The 19,546-nt window shown below is 46.3% G+C and overlaps 1 protein-coding gene across 1 annotated transcript in view; it reads right to left on the bottom strand.

Moving 5' to 3' along the window:
• The window catches only part of LOC143975899 (piRNA biogenesis protein EXD1-like), a 174,148-nt gene that overhangs the window by 3,190 nt on the left and 151,412 nt on the right, over positions 1-19,546 (bottom strand). The window contains exons 11-12 of the mRNA XM_077478448.1: positions 2,250-2,393; positions 1,668-1,859 (exon numbers count right to left, since the gene is read on the bottom strand). Of these exons, the coding sequence (XP_077334574.1) occupies positions 1,668-1,859; positions 2,250-2,393 (336 nt within the window). The remainder of the gene's footprint in view (positions 1-1,667; positions 1,860-2,249; positions 2,394-19,546) is intronic.

Genomic DNA, 19,546 nt, shown 5'->3' with positions numbered 1-19,546 from the left:
GTTAGTTCACCTTTACAGGTATCTGGGGGTCCCCTTATTAAAGGGGGCTTCTGGATTCCGATAAGCTCCCCGCCCGCAGACCCCAACAACCAACGGCCAGGGTTGTCAGGAAGAGGCCCTTGTCGTCATCAACATGGGGACAAAGCACCCCCCCCCCCATGTTGAGGGCACGCGGCCTGGTATGGCTCAGGAGGAGGGGCGCTTGCTCGTCCCCACCCCCTTTCCTGACCGGTCAGGCTGCGTGCCCGGATGAGGGTCTTATATGGACCTTGGGGGGGACCCCCACACCGTTTTTTCGGTGAAGGGCTTCCCCTTTAAGTACATACCTGGTGACAGGGCTAGCGGCATGTCAATCTCGCCGCCGAATGTGGCGACATTGACTTCCTTCACTAGTCCCGGCTACCTGCAGCTCATTCAAAATGAACGGGCTTTCCTCCGCATGCAGGAAAGTCCGTTCATTTCACGTCCGGCAGACTAGCACACACACGGCCAGATTGTCTGCCGGACTCGCATTCCGGTGAACACACACACGTAGTTTGATCACGTGTACGCGGCATTACAGGTTCTCAAATTTGCATGCATGCTTGGAATCAGACAGAAGCAGCCGCACTGGCTATTGAACTTCCTTTTTCTCGGCTTGTCACCACGTTCCCAATTGTTGGCCAACATTTGTGTGACCGTGTGTATGCAAGATAAGTTGGAGCCAACCTCTTTCAAACAAAAATCCACGAGTTTGTTTTCGTGCAAGTTTGATCGTGTGTACTGGACATAAGAGTGAATAATACGCAATCTAGTCCCTTTAATCTCCAGGGGAAATGAGACAGGGTTGTCCCTTTTCCTCATTACTATTTGCCCTGGTGGTGGAACCTCCACAGCAGTCCTAGAGAAGATAAGATTGCATTATGCAGACAATGCACTTCTTTCTGGGGGGCACAAATCAATCCCTGGGGGCTCTTATGCGACTTATTTCACACTTCAGAGAAGCCTGAAAAAGACTGACAACCATCAAGTTTAAAAGTGGTTGTAAACCCTGAGTGCAATGCAGCATACAGCAGCAGTACACTGCTGTGATGCAGCAGCCCCCCAGAGCCCCCTTTTACTTACCTGAACCCGATCTTTCCAGCGATGAGGATGAGCACACCAGCTCCAGCCGTTGTCTCGGGTCCTAATTGGATAGATTGATAGCAGCGCAGCCATCGACTCCTGCTGCTATTAATCAAATCCAATAATACTGGAGCCAGGGGGCGGGGCCGAATCCTGCTGTCTGTGTCAATAGACGGTAAAAATTTTCGGCCAACAAATGACAATACCATTTCGACATTCGCATCGCATGTACGGGCCTTAACACTCCCCAGACTGACAATACTGCTGTCCAAGAGTGTTTCTGTTGCTTCTCCATAGGGTGGAACAGGAAGTGTGTTATTGGTTGAATCACTAGGTGAAATGAAAGTTAAAAAATAAAAAAAGAATCAACCAAATTTAAAGATTAGTAAGCTGCAATGTATTGCATTTTTGTTTTGGGTTAAAAGAAAAAAGAAAAAAGAATTGCCTGCTTGCCTTTGTCCCCTTGTAGGTATGTTTGTAAGGAGGCTGTAGGAGCTGGGAACAATCCTTGTGTCAACAAAACAGATACACAAGCTGTTACGGAGACATTATTGCTGGCTTACCTGGGTCCAGTTTGGTACATTCTGATTGCTTTGTGTGAACACCTTGACATAACTATTGACCAAAGCAAAAAAATCTGCCATCATGGCATTTATCATGGGAGTGCGCAATGACAAAACATAGGATGCCTCCAGAGCCAAAGCTTTCTGCAGAGGTAGAGGTATTACACACAAGGGCCAAAGTGGGTTATTATCCTGTTTTTGAAAGACACAAAACCACGTGTTACAATTATCATAGAATATCAAGCATAATGACAAAAATTGTTATAATGCACAAAAATTAGCCTTATGAGTAAATAATTTTTTTTTTACTCGCTCTGAAATAATGTACTAGTTAAATTCCACGGGGGACACAGATCCCACCCCAATTTTTTACTTGATGATGTGCTAATTTGTTTTTGTTTTTTTAACTGATTTGTTACAGACTAAAGAGGTAGATTCTTCTGCAGTAGTATAACCCACAGGGGAAGAACATCTTTCCTTATTATCCCACATCCTGTTGGCATGGCATATTTTCAGGTGTGTTGCTGTGTCCCCCAATAAATGGTAAATAGCCATTTTATTATACGTGAAGCATTTGTTTACCTTCATAATTCCCTGTGAGTGTGATAAGAAAGAGATCTGTGATGATGGCAAGTTAAGTCGTTTTGTTAAGCATTCTTCTAAAGTGCTTGGGCACTGAGGAAATAAACCGCCAGTTTCTTTTTGAAAGAGAAAGATATCAGCCACCTAAAAGAGAGACAGTGAATACATGTAACATATATAACCAGTTGCAGACTCTGGGCTTACTAGACACGCCCTGAAAAAAGTCATTGTATACAAGGTGCGTCTAGTTCGTCCAGTCCTTCTGCCCTGCTACCAGGTTTCCCCCCCCAGTCCCCGGCAATTCAGCTCTGATTAATCACAACTGTATTGCCAAGTACACAGAGAAGGTCAGGAGCAGTGAAAAAGCAGCCTGGCAATGTTTATCAACATTGCTCAGCTCCAAATACAGAACGCTGCAACAAAACATTGTTCCATTTTGTAACTTTCTGTGTTTTTCATCTACAGATCAAAGAGATGAATATTCAATATGCAGATGAAGTCAATTAAATCAACCCAAATAAAAAAAAAATATATAATTTTTTTAAAGTTTTTTAAAGTTAAATGTTCCTCTAATCAGCAAAAGTAACTCCTTATCTCCACCCTTCAATTACAATTCTCCTGGTGATGTTTTTTTGTTTTTATCTATTTTATTAACTAATATTTAAAATTTTAGGTTTTTGTTTGCTTTGTTCATTAATATTTTTATACCTTTCACATATATTTACACGTATCACACTGAAAAAAAGAGAAAAAACCTCTTTACTTCACTTGTAAATAACTTTGCAATGCTTTGTACCAAGATAATATTTTTAGTGTTTTAAGCAGGACAAAAAAAAATGACAGAATACTTTTTATGGGCACTAACTATTTTTAAACCAACACTGCTCAAAAAAAGAAAGTGTCTTTAGTTTTATTACATTTAATTGTCCAAAGATTGCAAAATAAAATCATTGTTGCAGGACAATATTCACAAAAAGAAAGCCTTGGTTGTCCTTAAAGTGTTACTAAACTATTGGCCTATACTGCCAAGACTAGATGGGAGGCGGATGTTGGAGTAATTGAGAATGAGGATTGGGACGAAATTTTGGAGGATGTGAAAAGAGTTTCCCCCAAACTGTCAGACCGCCTCATACAGTTGTATATTATACATAGGACGTATCTGACTCCTCAGAGGATAGCAGGTTACAAACCCACGTACAACCCAGGGTGCCGCCTATGCGTCCACAAACCCGCGTACACCCCAAGCTCCCTCCATCACCTCATATGGTCCTGTCCAACTATACAAGCGTACTGGATACAGGTGGTTTGTTTCCTGCATGACTAGATGGGCTCTCCTGCTACCCTAGACCCAAAGATGTGCCTGCTCGGTCTGCTGCCAGACTTAAATGCAAACCCCTCCGTACCTTTCTACATGAGACGCTATTCATGGCGAGAAAAGTAATGGCTCACAATTGATATATGAAGCTGATCTATGTACATAGAGGGTGCCCACTTAAGTATGAGAAGGTCTGGAGCAGATGGTTAGCAGACAGTGAAACATGTACTTGATATGTACACCCCTACCCCCCCCCCCATCTCTCTACTTTTCTTCAGTAAGTCCTAGTTCTACCCCCGATGGATATTTTGCATTATGTCACACAGATATTTCAATGTGTTTATGTATGTACTACTGTTTTAGCCCTGCCCCCTACACTCCAGTGCTGGAAAAAAAAGAGATTAACGACACTCTTTCATATAAGATGCTGATCTATGTACATAGAGGGTGCCCACTTAAGTATGAGAAGGTCTGGAGAAGATAGCAGACAGTGAAACGTGTACTTGATATGTTCATCTCTCCACCACCCCCCCCTTTTTTTTCCTCCCTCATCTCTCTACTTTTCTTTATTATGTCCTGGTTCCCTCCCCAATGGATATTTCGCATTATGTCACACAGATATTTCAATGTGTTTATGTACTACTGTTTTGGCCATACTGGCTTAAACCCATTTATGTACCATGCATATATTTTTCAATAAAGTTGGTTTTCCAATAAAAATAAAAAAAAAGTGTTACTAAACTTACAACAGTAAAATAAGTCTGTATATGCAGCAAAGCATACTTGTTATATTCACCATTGTACCTAGGGGGTTAATCCTCTGCACTGTGTAAAAAAGGCTATTTGAGCCTGTCTTCTCTGATCCTCCCCTTTTTGCATTGTATCCAAAACATGTCAGAGTAAGGCAGTTAGTGGAGTCAACCTGCACAAGCTCAGTTTGGTGTGTATTGCTAGAAAGTTTTATTTTTTTCTTGGGAGAGTGCATGTGCCACAGGGCCAATCAGCACTGTCCAGACAGAGGGTCAGGGGTCTTGCTTCCCCACAGGACAGCCAGTGAAAACTCCTCCTACAAGCTTTAACCAGGCTCTGATATAAATCACAAGACTGCTCTAACTGCAGATGAGAAAAAGGTATTTAGCAGTTTTAGTAAATATAAACTAATGCATTTCCATGTTCTATGTACGGTGGGAGACCAGATATTGTAAATGCAGGGTCCTGGGTTTAGTAACACTTTAAAAAAACAATATCTGCATTACGTTGTTATCTTAAGCGATGACAAAATTATCGTGGAATAAACATGGACCAGAGCAATTTTCAAATTTCTGCTACGAGCCTAAGGGGTAAACAGGTGTGAGAGCCGAAGTGAATAATATCTCTGATAATTAACCTATGTAGTATAAACCCAGACTGCACATTCCTGTTTTCTGGTTCAATCGTTTTTATAAGGTTTTCAAGATATAACAAGGTGAGCACCACATATGCCCACGCAGGGACTACCAGTGAAAACTGCACAGAGTGATGAACATAATCAAACATGTAAACATGTGGGTGGGAAGACCAAAGGGTACCTCATAAGCAGAATCAAAAATAAATAAATATATATATATATATATATATATATATATATATATATATATATATATATATATATATATATATATATATATATATATATATATACACAAAATTGTTTCTTCCCGTCCTAAGAACAACCTAAGATAAGATAAGGAAAATAGAGGATGAGGGGTTAAATACCACGAGAGTACGAGAAAGAAAGAAGAGAAAATAGGGAAAGAGAAGGAAGAGGGGGGAGGAAGGAGGAGAGGGGGAAACAGGGATTCAGAAATGTCCCAAGTGATGGTCATACTGGTCGGGTTTAACAAGGTAAAGTAGTACTCGATCCAATGTTCCCAAATTTTTGACAAACTTGGAGTGGGAGTCCTTCAGAATGATAGATCTGTTTGCTAATCATTAGAGCCGTCATGCGATCTTTCACTCCCTGGAATGGGACAGTAGGTTTTTTTCAGACCTGAACAATGGATTTCTTTGCTTATAAAAATAAATAGGATGGCAGCACATTCTCCTTTTCAATACATCCAGTTTTCTGTGCTTAGTGCACAACAGAGCATAGATTTTAGTACTCGACCCTAATCATCTGCTCACAGCATATGGACGTCTCATCCTTTGTCAACTGCTCACCCCCATACTTTTCTATGTAGTATGAAGACATTGAAACATCTCACTTTCAATGCTGGAGAATTCTGCTATCAGGAGTCATTTTAACAGGAAAGCTGTATACGATCTACTGCAACGTCTCTCTCCTGTCAACAGCTTTAGTTCTGCCTCTTCTACCCACCTGCCATATCTACTCCTCGGTCTCCTCTCAACAATCAACTCCTACTTTATTCTACCTGTGGTTCATGATCAACTCCAAACCCCCATCCTTCTTCCCAGCATCCACAGAACACTTAATACTCTTTCCTCCTTTTTTAGCTGGCCTATATTTGCCATCTGTGGCCACCTGTGGTCCTGGGGTTTTTTCCTGATGCAGCTGAACATCTTAGCATCCCGGCAGTTTTTTGGTCTTTATCTAGGAGATATTGGTAAGCAGTGGTGGCCTGATAAGGGAGACGCATGTGCATAATAAAAACAGCAGATTTAATTTTGTTTGTGTATATATGTCCTTTGAATTAATCTAAAATACTCTATTGTTCTTTAATAGAAGGCATTGTACTGTGGAAACAGACAGCACCCCCTGAGGAAGCCCGATATATAGGTGAAACAAGTTGGGAAGTTTTACTCTGCTGCACTGTCAAAATTTGTAATTAACTGTACTAGCCATCATATATTTCCTTACTTCTTGTACATTTTAACTAATTCAATTCTTGTTTTTGCTTCTCAAAATAATTTTTTTATACAATATATTTGATCAATGATTTTGCACCTTTAAAGTCCCAATTTATTTGCGCTCTAATTTATTAAAACCTGGAATGTGGTGCTAAAAACCAATGGATGAGTCTGTGGTCATAAAAATCATGTTAAATAATGCATACCAGTGAGTTATAAGTCACTCAGGGAACCTAAAGGCCATTCAGCTTAAATTAAACCATTCATGAATGGACACACATTTTATCTCATAGTTAATGTAATAGAAAGACCTAGGAAATAAGGAGAACTAGAACCCTCCTCCCTCTTACATACGCTGTCCATTTTGAGGTCAAATTTCAATTTAGTTTTAGCCCTATTTTCGTAATTTGAATTGTTTTAGTCATATTTTAGTTGACTAAAATCTCCAGTACATTTTAGTCAACTAACATCGAATGGATTTAGTTAAACTGTAATGCATGGCGGTGGAGCTGGCTTCCAGCGAGCGAGCAGCAGTAGGAGAGATCTCGGACGGGGACAAGTTATCCTGAAGCCATCCTGAGCAGCAGAGGGGCGAGGTTTTACCTGGCATAGAAGGTGGTGACAGGTAAGATCCTTGCCATGGTGAAGATCGGTCAGCCTGGGGGGGGGAATCCTCAGGAGAGCGCCTGGCTAAATTTCCTGGGTATCCCAAGATGGGAGGCTGGAAGACACAAGGAGATGGAGAGAGACGATGCCACAGTCTTCAGCTGCTGCAAATGAAGACAGGTGGCAAGCCCTTTGCTAGGAGAGATAGCTCTCTGAGGAGGGGAAAGTCTCTGAACAGACTACATGCAGAAGGTGTTGGTGGGGTAGAACAATAGGAGCCTTCTCTTAAACAGATCATGGCATCCATACACATCTGCCAGATTACCCTTAAATAGCACATTGATAATATCAGAGTTGATCTGTCCTTTTTTAAAGCAGGACATGCAAACAGATAAAGGAACTGGCTGCAGAGGCAGAGCATAGAATCTGTGATTAAGAAGAAATGTAGACATTGCCCAAAAAGATTTGACTGGCTACACTGACAAAATGGGTGACATGGAGGACAGACTGAGGCGTAATATTAGGCTGGTGGGATTCCCTGAAGGAGCGGAGGGCAAGCAGCTAAAGGATTTTCTAGAAAGCTGGCTCAAAGTGAGTATGTAGGAATCTACTTTCTCCTGCTTATTCGCCATAGAGAGAGCGCATAGGTTTCCCACTCAGGCTCTGCCTCTAGGGGTTCCTCCCAAACCTAGAATAGCTTGTATATTACATTTCCGAGACCGGGAGAATATTCTGAGATTGGCTAGAGCTCAAGGAAAGCTTATGTATAATGGCAACCGTATATCTATTTATCTAGATTTCTCTACGGCTACTCAGAAGCAATGTGCAAGGGATTGCCATAGGATTTACAGTATTCCCTATTCCGCTAAGTGGTGGATCAAGGCAAGATGCACTTTCACCAATCCTGTTGAAGTTTCCCACTGGCTGGTTGCCAGGGGTTGTCCTAATGCGAGAAGAGGATTGGGCTCATGGGGGGGTTTTCTCCTCCACTTTTGGAGTTGGGTTCTTTGGATGTACATCTCCCTGTTGAAGGGCTACTACATTTATGTAAATGTTCTTGCCAGGAACCACAAACCAAGCACAGACAGAAAATGCAGTTACAAAAAAAAAAATCACAACTTTAATGTAATAGCAAAAATAACAGTTCAGGAACATAGTCAAAAACAGAAGCCTGGGCTTGGAAGTCAGACAAGCCAGATAAGAGAAACAGAAGTTGTCATTGTCAGGAGTCAAAAATTAGGAGCAGGAATTCGAAGAGAAGTCAGTCAGGCCAAGTCATACACAGGAACACAGCAGGAACACACTGGAGATGTTAACCACGCGAGGGAATGAGTAAACCTGCTTAACCACTTGCCGACCGCCGCATGACGATATACGTCGGCAGAATGGCACGGGCAGGCATATGGGCGTATATATAAGTCCCTGCCTGCCCGCGGGTGGGGGGCCCGATCGGGCCCCCCCCGGTGCCTGCGGCGGTCGGCATTCCTTCGAGAGCGATCCGGGATGAGGGGGCGGCCATTCATTCATGGCCACCCCCTCGCAATCGCTCTCGACGAATGGAAATCCTCCGTGACATCACTTCCTCTCCTGTAATGTAAACACAGGAGAGGAAGTGATGTATTCTCTCCTCCGTGTCGGTATTTTTCGTTCCGGCACCGAGGAGAGAGCATCGGTGAGTTGCACCAACACACCACACATACAGTAGAACATGCCAGGCACACTCACACCCCCCCTTTACCCCCCGATCACCCCCCCAATTACCCCTGCCCCCCCCAGTCACAGTGACACCAATTGCTTTTTTATTTTTTTTTTTATTTTTTTTGCATTGGTGTCATTTGTGACTGTAATAACTGTTAGGGCAGTTAGGGTTAGCCCCCTTTAGTTCTAAGGTACCCCCCTAACCCCCCCCCAATAAAGGTTTAACCCCGTGATCACCCCCCGTCGCCAGTGTCACTAAGGCTGAGTTCACATTGCAGCGGTTTGAGAACGGATGTGATTCGCACCGCACTGCAGTGCAAATCACATCCGATCTCTGTGCGATTCGAGTTCAGCCATACAGATAGTATGGCTGAATTCGTGTCGCACCCGCCGCAAACTCGCACGGGACCCTTTTTTTGGTCCGCAGCAGAATCGGATCGCATGGGTGTTCACACCATGCGATCCGAGTTTGCAGATCGCACTGCGATATGCGAACTGATCTGGGGGTGTCATTAACATTTCACTGACACTCCCAGCAGTTCGCATAGGGCAGTGTGAACTGCCGCCGGGAGGCATGCGATGCGGGAACCCGCCGCGGATTCGTGGCGTTCCCGCATCGCTCCAGTGTGAACCCAGCCTAATAAGCGATCATTTTTCTGATCGCTGTATTAGTGTCACAGGTGACGCTAGTTAGGCAGGTAGGTATTTAGGTTCGCCGCAACTTTTTATAGCGCCAGGGACCCCCATATACTACCGCATAAAGCCCCGATTGCCCCCTAGTTAACCCTTTCACCAGTGATCACCATATAACTGTTACAGGTGACGCTGGTTGGTTAGTTATTTTTTTATAGTTTCAGGGCACCCGCCATTTATTACCTAATAAAGGTTTAACCCCCTGATCACCCGGCGGGTGTCATTTGTGACTGTAATAACTGTTAGGGCAGTTAGGGTTAGCCCCCTTTAGTTCTAAGGTACCCCCCCAATAAAGGTTTAACCCCGTGATCACCCCCCGTCGCCAGTGTCACTAAGGCTGGGTTCACATTGCAGCGGTTTATGAGAACGGATGTGATTCGCACCGCACTGCAGTGCAAATCACATCCGATCTCTGTGCGATTCGAGTTCAGCCATACAGATAGTATGGCTGAATTCGTGTCGCACCCGCCGCAAACTCGCACGGGACCCTTTTTTTGGTCCGCAGCAGAATCGGATCGCATGGGTGTTCACACCATGCGATCCGAGTTTGCAGATCGCACTGCGATATGCGAACTGATCTGGGGGTGTCATTAACATTTCACTGACACTCCCAGCAGTTCGCATAGGGCAGTGTGAACTGCCGCCGGGAGGCATGTGATGCGGGAACCCGCCGCGCATTCGTGGCGTTCCCACATCGCTCCAGTGTGAACCCAGCCTAATAAGCGATCGTTTTTCTGATCACTGTATTAGTGTCACAGGTGACGCTAGTTAGGCAGGTAGGTATTTAGGTTCGCCGCAGCTTTTTATAGCGCCAGGGACCCCCATATACTACCGCATAAAGCCCCCTGATTGCCCCCTAGTTAACCCTTTCACCAGTGATCACCATATAACTGTTACAGGTGACGCTGGTTGGTTAGTTATTTTTTTTATAGTTTCAGGGCACCCGCCATTTATTACCTAGTCTCACTAGTGTACCCCTAAATTTAGGGGTGTCTACTTTCCAAAATGGGGTCATTTGGGGGGGGTTTGTGCCATCTTGGCATTTTATGGCCTTCAAAACTGTAACGCCCTTAGAAAGCCTGAAGGCGGTGCTTGGTTTTCGGGGCCCCGTACGCGGCTAGGCTCCCAAAAAGTCCCACATATGTGGTATCCCCGTACTCAGGAGAAGCAGCAGAATTTATTTTGGGGTGTCATTTCACATATGCCCATAGCATGTGTGAGCAATATATCATTTAGTGACAACTTTGTGTAAAAAAAAATAATAATTTTTTTTTTGTCATTATTCAATCGCTTGAGGCAAAAAAATAAAATATTCAACGGGCTCAACATGCCTCTTATCAATTTCCTTAGGGGGTCTACTTTCCAAAATGGGGTCATTTGGGGGGGTTTTGTACTGCCCTGCCATTTTAGCACCTCAAGAAATGAGATAGGCAGTCGTAAACTAAAAGCTGCGTAAATTCCAGAAAACGTACCTTAGTTTGTAGATGTGACAACTTTTGCGCAAACCAATAAATATACAATTATTGACTTTTTTTTTACCAAAGACATGTGGCTGAATACATTTTGGCCTAAATGTATGACTAAAATTGAGTTTATTGGATTTTTCTAATAACAAAAAGTAGAAAATATCATTTTTTTTCAAAATTTGCGGTCTTTTTACGTTTATATCGCAAAAAATAAAAATCGCAGAGGCAATCAAATACCATCAAAAGAAAGCTCTATTTGTGAGAAGAAAAGGACGCAAATTTTGTTTGGGTACAATATTGCATGACCGCGCAATTACCAGTTAAAGCAGCGCAGTGCCAAAGTGTAAAAAGACCTCTGGTCATTTACCAGCAAAATGGTCCGGTCTGAAAGTGGTTAAATTGCCAAAAGGGGCTGGCTGTAGGCTGGACTAATGAGGCAGGTAATGGTAACCAGGTTAGTCACTGTTTAAACAATGAGTGGCTGGTAATTAACTGACAGCTGAGCAGCTTCTGTGCACTGAAAGGAAGAGCTGCTAGTAAATAGCAGGAGCCCAGCCCTGACAGTTCTGTTACCTCATCGGTGGGCCTGGAATATCTCCTGTTTATTTTATATGGACATAGTGACTTTGGACTTGTGGCTCTGTGGTCCTGCGGCCATGGGTCCTGTAAGACTGTAGAGCTATGCATGACCTTTTGTAGCTATATTGTGGTGGAGCATACCCTTGACGGACTTTTATTGTTTGATTGCAATATTATCCTAATGCAAACTATATTTGGGTTTAGTCCCATGCCAGATGACCAGTACTGATAGATAGAGTTGTTTGTTTCAAAAGACAAGACTGACTATTAACATTGTGTGAGTTGGTATAGATCAGGGATATGCAATTAGCGGACCTCCATCTGTTGCAAAACTACAAGTCCCATTATGCCTCTGAATGTCATGCTGGTGGCTGTCAGTGTCTTGCTATGCCTCATGGGGCTTGTAGTTCTGCAACAGCTGGAGGTCCGCTAATTGCATATCCCTGGTACAGACCTTTGAAACTCCAAAGTGGCTTTCCTTTCTTTGTGCTATGGGAATAAAGCCCTCAACATGTCGGGTTTGTGTGCGGGGAGGGGGATTGTTTTCGAGTTTTACCGAGGTGTATTGTTTACCCATCCTGAGCAGGGGTTGTATTATATGGATATTATGGTTTCTTTTTTGTTTTATAATGATGGAGTTGGTGGGGTTCTATGGCTCTGGAGATGAAATTAAAATGGCACAATTGGTGAAATTGTTATCTTGCAATGTCCCAATGCCCAAATTCAAAGCTTAAACATTCTTTAGTATTTGATTACATCAAAAAGTATATATGAAAGATTCTCATACATTATTGTCTATGGCAGGGGTAGGCAACCTTTTGAGCACAGTGTGTTGAAAAATGTTTTCAAAGAAATTGAGCGTGCTGATTTTATAACAAAAACAATGTTAACTTCAAACTCTCAATCAAGAAAAGGATTTTTTTTAAAAAGTAAATACTGTAAACTACTTGAGTAGTAGTGAGAAATTAACATCCTGCACTCACACCTCAGATCAGCCCCAATTCATGCACCTTCATACCTCAGATCACTGTCCCTCCCCCGTAAATCTGTTTCACCACTGTTTCCCCCTGCTCATCTGCCCCACCACGGTAACCCCCTGCACATCTGCCTCCCCCACTGTAACCCCCTGCACAACTGCCCCACCACTGTAACCCCCTGCACAACTGCCCCACCACTGTAACCCCCTGCTCATCTGCCCCACCACTGTAACCCCCTGCTCATTTGCCCCACCAATGTATCCCCTGCACATCTGCTCCACCACTGTACTAACCTGCTCATTTGTCCCATAGGTCTGCGAGTGGTCAACAAGTGCACGTAGGTCTGCAAGTGGTCTGTGAGTGCACGTAGTTCTGCGAGTGGTCTGAGTGCACGTAGTTCTGCGAGTGGTCTGAGTGCACGTAGTTCTGCGAGTGGTCTGAGTGCACGTAGTTCTGCGAGTGGTCTGAGTGCACGTAGTTCTGCGAGTGGTCTGAGTGCACGTAGTTCTGCGAGTGGTCTGAGTGCACGTAGTTCTGCGAGTGGTCTGAGTGCACGTAGTTCTGCGAGTGGTCTGAGTGCACGTAGTTCTGCAAGTGGTCTGAGTGCACGTAGTTCTGCAAGTGGTCTGAGTGCACGTAGTTCTGCGAGTGGTCTGCGAGTGCACGTAGGCCTGTGAGTGCACTTAGGTCTGCCAGTCGTCTACGAGTGCACGTATTTCTCCGAGTCGTCTGTGAGTGCATGTAGGTCTGAGAGTGCACGTAGGTCTGCATTTTCTTGAGTATTAGTGTCAGAAAGCTAGTTAGATAATTTGGACAGGGTACAATCCCCAATCTTCATTAAATTTAATGGGTGCGATGCCCGGCGGGTGTGGAGAGGCCACTTGTTGTACATCTTGCAGCATGTATGCGTTCCTTGACAATCCGATTGAGGGTGAATACTACTGTGCAAAATGTAAGCACATTGTTTCCCTGGAAGCCCAGATTCTGAATCTGGTTGAAGCAACTATCAGAACTAAGAAGTCCCTCAATACTAAAGGAGAGGGGCCAGCACAGAGGCGGGTGGAGACAAAGAGGTGCAGGCACTAGCAAAGAGTAGATGGGTGACAGGAAGGGTAGAGCGGGAAGTGCCAGGGAGGTCAATCCAGGGCTGGAGCATCCCAATAATTACGCTCCATTGAGTGACATTGGTGAAACCAGTCAGGGACCAGCACTACTGGAGCTGAGTGACTCTCCTAGCTGCAGGGGGAAGAACTCCTCCAGCGAGAGGGGGGAGGGGGGGGGAGCGAAGGGAAAGGAAAGAGTCTGGTGGTAGGGGACTCAATTCTTAGAAGGACAGAGAGGCCAATCTGTAACAAAGACCTGAAGCGGGGAACAGTATGTTGTCTACCAGGCGCTCGGGTTTGGCACATCACGGATCTGGTGGACAGATTACTGGGAGAGGCTGGGGAAGACCCAGCTGTCATGGTGCATGTTGGCACCAATGACAAAGTCAGAGGCAGATGGAGAGTCCTAAAGAACGATTATAGGGACTTAGGAGCTAAATTGAGGAAAGGCACCTCCAAGGTAGTATTCTCAGGAATACTACCGGTACATCGAGCCACACCAGAAAGGCAGAAGGATATTAGAAAAGTAAACAAGTGGCTGAAGAGCTGGTGTAGTAAGGAGGGGTTTGGGTTCCTGGAGGACTGGGATGACTTCTCAGTCGATAACCAGTACCATAGAAGGGATGGACTGCACTTAAATGAGGAGGGAGAAGATCAGCTGGGAATGAAGATGGCCGAAAAGTTAGGTTTTTTTTTTAAACTAGGCGATGGGGGGGGGGGGGGGGGGGGGGCAGATGTAGAGATGGCACGGAACATATTCCAGAGGGTAGTATTGGGTGCATTCGTGGTAAGTTGACCAAAGCACATAAACCCAAGGTAAATAGTGGCAAGTCCTAGTTGGAATCTCAGAACACCCAATAAGAGGATAATATGCTCTAAACTACATGGCATGTTCACCAATGCCAGGAGCCTGGCGGACAAGATGGGTGAACTAGGGATACTATTGTTTGGGGAGGATTTGGATTTTGTGGGAATTTCAGAGACCTGGTTCAACAGCTCTCATGATTGGCTAGTAAACATTCAAGGGTATACCATTTATCGCAAGGATAGAGAGGGTAAAAAAGGGGGAGGGGTATGCCTATATATCAAGAATAATGTACAAGTGAATGTGAGAGATGACATCACTAAGGGAGCTAGGGAGGAGGTGGAATCCTTATGGGTAGAGCTCCAAAGGGATGAAGATAAGGGGAAAATAATACTGGAGTATGCTATAGACCCCCTAACCTGAGGGAGGAAGGGGAGACAGATCTCCAGCACAATCTGGATTAGCAGCAAAGATGGAAAGTGTTATCATAATGGGGGATTTTAATTATCCAGACATAGACTGGACAGAGGGAACCGCGCATTCATCTAAGGCACGCCAGTCTTGAAGCGGCGATAACACCAGGTTCAAATCCCATGGGGGTAACGGTGGATGCATCGGAGGGACTACATGACGAACCCCCTGAACAAAGGTACTCACTATGAGTGTGACAACAGGGGTCGCTGAAAAAAAGACAGCCAAAGCTGACATTTTTGCCCCTTAATAGTGCTTAATGACATTTTCTGGTCTACTCCTTGCTGAAAAAAACAGCAGGATCCTGGATATGGAAAAAAATAGCGCAGATGCCAGCCTTTCTCCGCACACATGGAGATGTAGGCCATCCAGGAACGATGATATATCTTCAGAGAAGAAAAATTTCCGTGCTCTCAAAGCAGTTGGGATCACCGAGTCCGACAGACCCCAGTTCCTCAAAACCTGTCTCTCAATAGCCGTGCTATTAATGCCGGCGATGGTATAGCAGGATGGAGAATGGGACCTTGAGACAGAAGGTCCTCTCCTAATGGCAGTTGCCAATCAGCGTCTACCACCAGACGCACCAGGTCTGTGTACCAGGGACGCCGAGTCGAATCTGGGGCCACCAATATTACTGGGATCCCCTCGGCTTCCACTCTGCGAATCAGATGTGGTAACAGCTTCAGTGGAGGAAAGGCATAGATCAGCTGGTACTGATCCCACGGAGCCACCAGTGCATCTGACGCGTCTGCCCACGTATCTCTTATCCTGGACATGAATCTTGGGACCCTCCAATTGAGATGGGGGGCCAGAAGATCCACGTCTGGTGTGCCCCACCTCAGGCCTGAATATCTCTGGATGCAACGCCCATTCTCCTGGGTCCAGCATCTGGTGACTCAGACAGTCCGCCTGCCAGTTCTCCACTCCGGGAATGTAAATGGCCGACAAATCCAGTACCCACCGCCCACCGAAGTATATGAGTGACCTCTCGTTCCGCAGCTGAGCTACTCGCCCCCCCTTGGTGATTGACGTATACCACTGCAGTGGCGTTGTCTGACTGGATCCTGATCGGACGTCCTTGCAGTCTCATTGACCATGTGGAGAGGCACAACCTGATCACTCTTAGTTCGAGCAGATCAATCGGCAACTTGGATTCTTCCGTTGACCAGAGGCCCTAAGCCGACTGAACCCCCATTACTCCACCCCAGGCAAAAAGGCTGGCGTCCTGTGTGATCACTGTAACCTTTAGAAGTAGGAACAACTTTCCAGCCTGAATCACCAGGGACCTCAGCCACCAGATCAGTGATTCTCTGACTGACTGGCTCACCTGAATCTGACGATCCAGGGACAACTGAGATCTGTCCCATTTTGACAAGATCTCCTTCTGCAGGACTCTGGTGTAGAACTGGGCAAACGGTACAGCCCCAAAGGAGACCACCATGAGCTCCAGGACTCGCATGCAAAAGCAAAGCGACGACCACCGGCGTTTCATCCGCAGTTTTACCGCGGATCTAAGTGTCTGCATCTTGTCTGAAGGGAGAAAAACTCTCGCTTCCATTGAGTCTAGCAGCAAGCCTAGGTACTCCAAAAGCTGAGTCGGTACAATCACTGAGTTCTTTAGGTTTAACAACCACCCAAATTCTCGCAGAGTCTGCATGGTGATCACCACATCCTCCTCTAATTCTGAGGCGGAAGATGCTCTCAGGAGGAGATCGTCTAGATATTGCACAATCGTGACCCCATGTTGCCGCAGCAACGCCAAAACCAGAGCCAAAACCTTGGTAAAGACTCGGGGGTTGATGCCAGACCAAAAGGGAGAGCCACAAACTGGTAGTGGGCTTCCCCGACTGCAAATCGCAGACACTTCTGCTGTCATAGGCATATGGGTATGTGCAGGTATGCATCCTGGAAGTCCAAGGGCGCCAGGGAGTACCCTTGATGGAGTGCAGCAACTACTGGGCAAACTGAAGAGAGCTTTTAGGTCCAATATTGGATGTACCCCTTCCTTCTTGGGAACTACAAGCATATTTGAGTAGAATCCCTGGAAACGTTCCGATTCTGGAACAACCACCCTGCGACTCAGCAGGTCCCTTACTGCCCCCAAGAGGGCCTCAAGGCGAACCGGGGATACGGGTATGCTGGAGAGGCAGAATCTGTTTGGCGATAAGAGAGAAACTATCTTGTAGCCTAAGGAAATCAGATCGCAGGTCCATTGGTCGAAAACCAAGGGGACCACCGGGCTGCAAACTCCCGAAAGTGACCCCCCCCCACCCGAGACATGGGTGGGGGCAAACCTTCATGCGGTAGCACTTAAACTCGCAGGCTTGTTAGGCTTGCGGTTCCAGGGACGTTTTTGTCCGTCCATGGTCATCCTGTCGGACTGGGGACGTTATACCAAAGCTCCAGGCGGACTGAAAAGCCGTTAGTGAACGAAAAAAGGGGCCCTTGCCTATGGTGTGGCTCCTAAGCCTTCCTGGCCTGTGGGAGTAGTGTACTCTACCATTTTTACTAATGTCATCCAAAGAGGCTCTAAAGAGCGGGTCGCCAAGGAGGAGAAGATCCGTCAGGGCTTTTTTAGATGCATAATAGCTAAATCAGGCGCCACAGCACCACAGCTGACACTGAAGCCCTAGATACAGAGGGAGGGTATCCAGGGCGTCACAATGTACTTAAGGCTTTGCACTAGTTGGTCTGCTAATTTCGCGCAGACAGGAGAAGCCTGTTGCTCTCCCAATTTGCAGTGCAAAAGTTTTGCCCGCTCAGTCAGTGTCTGTGACACAAGTGCAGATGCCAGTACTGGTCGCACAGCGGACCCCACAACCATAAACAAGGAACGAGCCACTGCCTCTGCCTTCCTGTCCGCGGGATCCTTAAATGCAGGAGTTCCCACTACCGGGATCATGGTTACCTATTTAACCTGGATACTGAAGGTCCATGACCGGAGGAGCAGACCACTTGTGAGAAGTTTTTTCTCAAAAGGGTAACGCACCGTCATGTGCCTGGGGACCAAAAAGGTCCGTTGTGTGCGACCCCACTCCCTATAAGTGAACTTTCAAATAAGTCAGATACAGGAACACCATAGGTGAACATGCTGGCTTGCGGGACCCAAAAGGGACCGCTACATCAGCAGGGGGACCTGCTGGCTCCTGAATCTTCAGGGTATCACGCACAGCTGTCATAAGTGCTCCAACAAGCACTTTGTTGCGCACGGAAGCGGACTGGGACTCATCCTCACTGTCCGAACGGTCCTGGTCAGCATCATCTGACAAGACAGAGCAGGGGTCACCAGCCTCAGCAGAGCCCGAGTCTGTGTCAGAGCTCTCCCCAGAGGACTGGGGGAACAGGGGCCACCTTATTGCACCCATCTTCCCTCGCACCTCCGCCATCTAGCAATGAACGAGTTGAGGACCTCCATAAGGGTGTCCATGGGCACTGCGCAGTCTGCAGATGACCCGGTTGCCATTGCCTGGACTTTGGGGGAAGAAACACTAGTTTCTGAGCCATGCTGACCCTATCCTGTCTGCCACCCGAAGGGGACTTAGGACAATGACAGTCCCACCCTCCCTGCTGCCGCTGACTGAGGGGCTCATTCCCGCCGGACTCACCACCCTAGGGAGTTCTGCGCTGTCCACAAGTGGTGCCTGTAGTCCCTGAGTGCGCTCAGGTGCAGAGGAAACCAAAAACTGAGTTGGTGATAACCGCTGGAAAGATCGCTAAAACGATCAGAAAAAATGCTCAAGCTTCCATAAATTGGCCGCTCAGCGTCCAGTACACAGATGGGAAATACAGGGAAAAAAGGATTGAAGAGCACATGAGCCATGCTGCTGTCAGGGAACACTGAAATATGTTCAGGCTTCCAGAAAATGGCCACTAGTGCCTTGAATAGGAATTACATAGAAAATGGCCGCTGAAGCCCAAACAGTCAGCCTGCTCTGCCCACACCTAAAATGGCCGCCAAACATCGCAATGACGTTGATATAAAAAAAACCCTGCAAAACCACAGCGCTGCACCATTCCCAGCAGACCCTCACAGGCACCTTCCAGGGGCATAACATAGAGGTCCCAGGACCACCGCCATTCAGCCAGCCCACCCATGTCAGGTGAGAGCCCACAGAGAGCCCCTATATAGGCACACACACGCCGCTCAGCAGCCACATGCAGCATTCCACCCCCCCAAGGGGGAGGGAGGAAAGATAGGGACAGGGGAGAGAAGATAGGGAGGAGAGGGGGCCCCTGAATCGACCTCCCAGGGAATGCCCAGCTGCTCAGCCCCATCAGAACAGGGAGAGCTGTACTTACCAGTCCTGAAGAGCTGGGAGACATTCCATTGTAGATCTACTCCTGATCAGTACAGGGTAGCTACTGGCCTCGGCATACTGTGACGCAGACATCAGTAGCCCGGTCATATGTATGCCCCGGAGCATAAAAGCTCACCGACCACCTCTGGAGCTGAGGTATGTCGTGGCCTGCGGAGCCATAGCTGAGACCTGCACACACTCGATGGCCGGACTGGGGAGACTACAAGGATAAGTGAACCAGCCTGTCACCCAGCTGGCTGTTGATAGAAGATCACAGGATAACTCATCCTGTGCAAAAAGCAAAGCTTCTGCATAAAAAAAAAAAAAAACACAGACCTATGGGCCCGCAGGGTTCCAAGGTCTGTCTCCTTCACTAGGCAAAATAAAACTGATTACTGCAAGGCAGGGTGGAGGGTTGATACCTAGGGGACCGCCCCCT

The sequence above is a fragment of the Lithobates pipiens genome, unplaced genomic scaffold, assembly GCF_037356315.1.
Source record: "Lithobates pipiens isolate NorthernLeopardFrog02 unplaced genomic scaffold, aLitPip1_a1.2 Scaffold_13, whole genome shotgun sequence".
Taxonomy (NCBI): domain Eukaryota; kingdom Metazoa; phylum Chordata; class Amphibia; order Anura; family Ranidae; genus Lithobates; species Lithobates pipiens.
The sequence above is the reverse complement of the archived record's forward strand: the minus strand, read 5'-3'. Positions and strand labels throughout refer to the sequence as shown.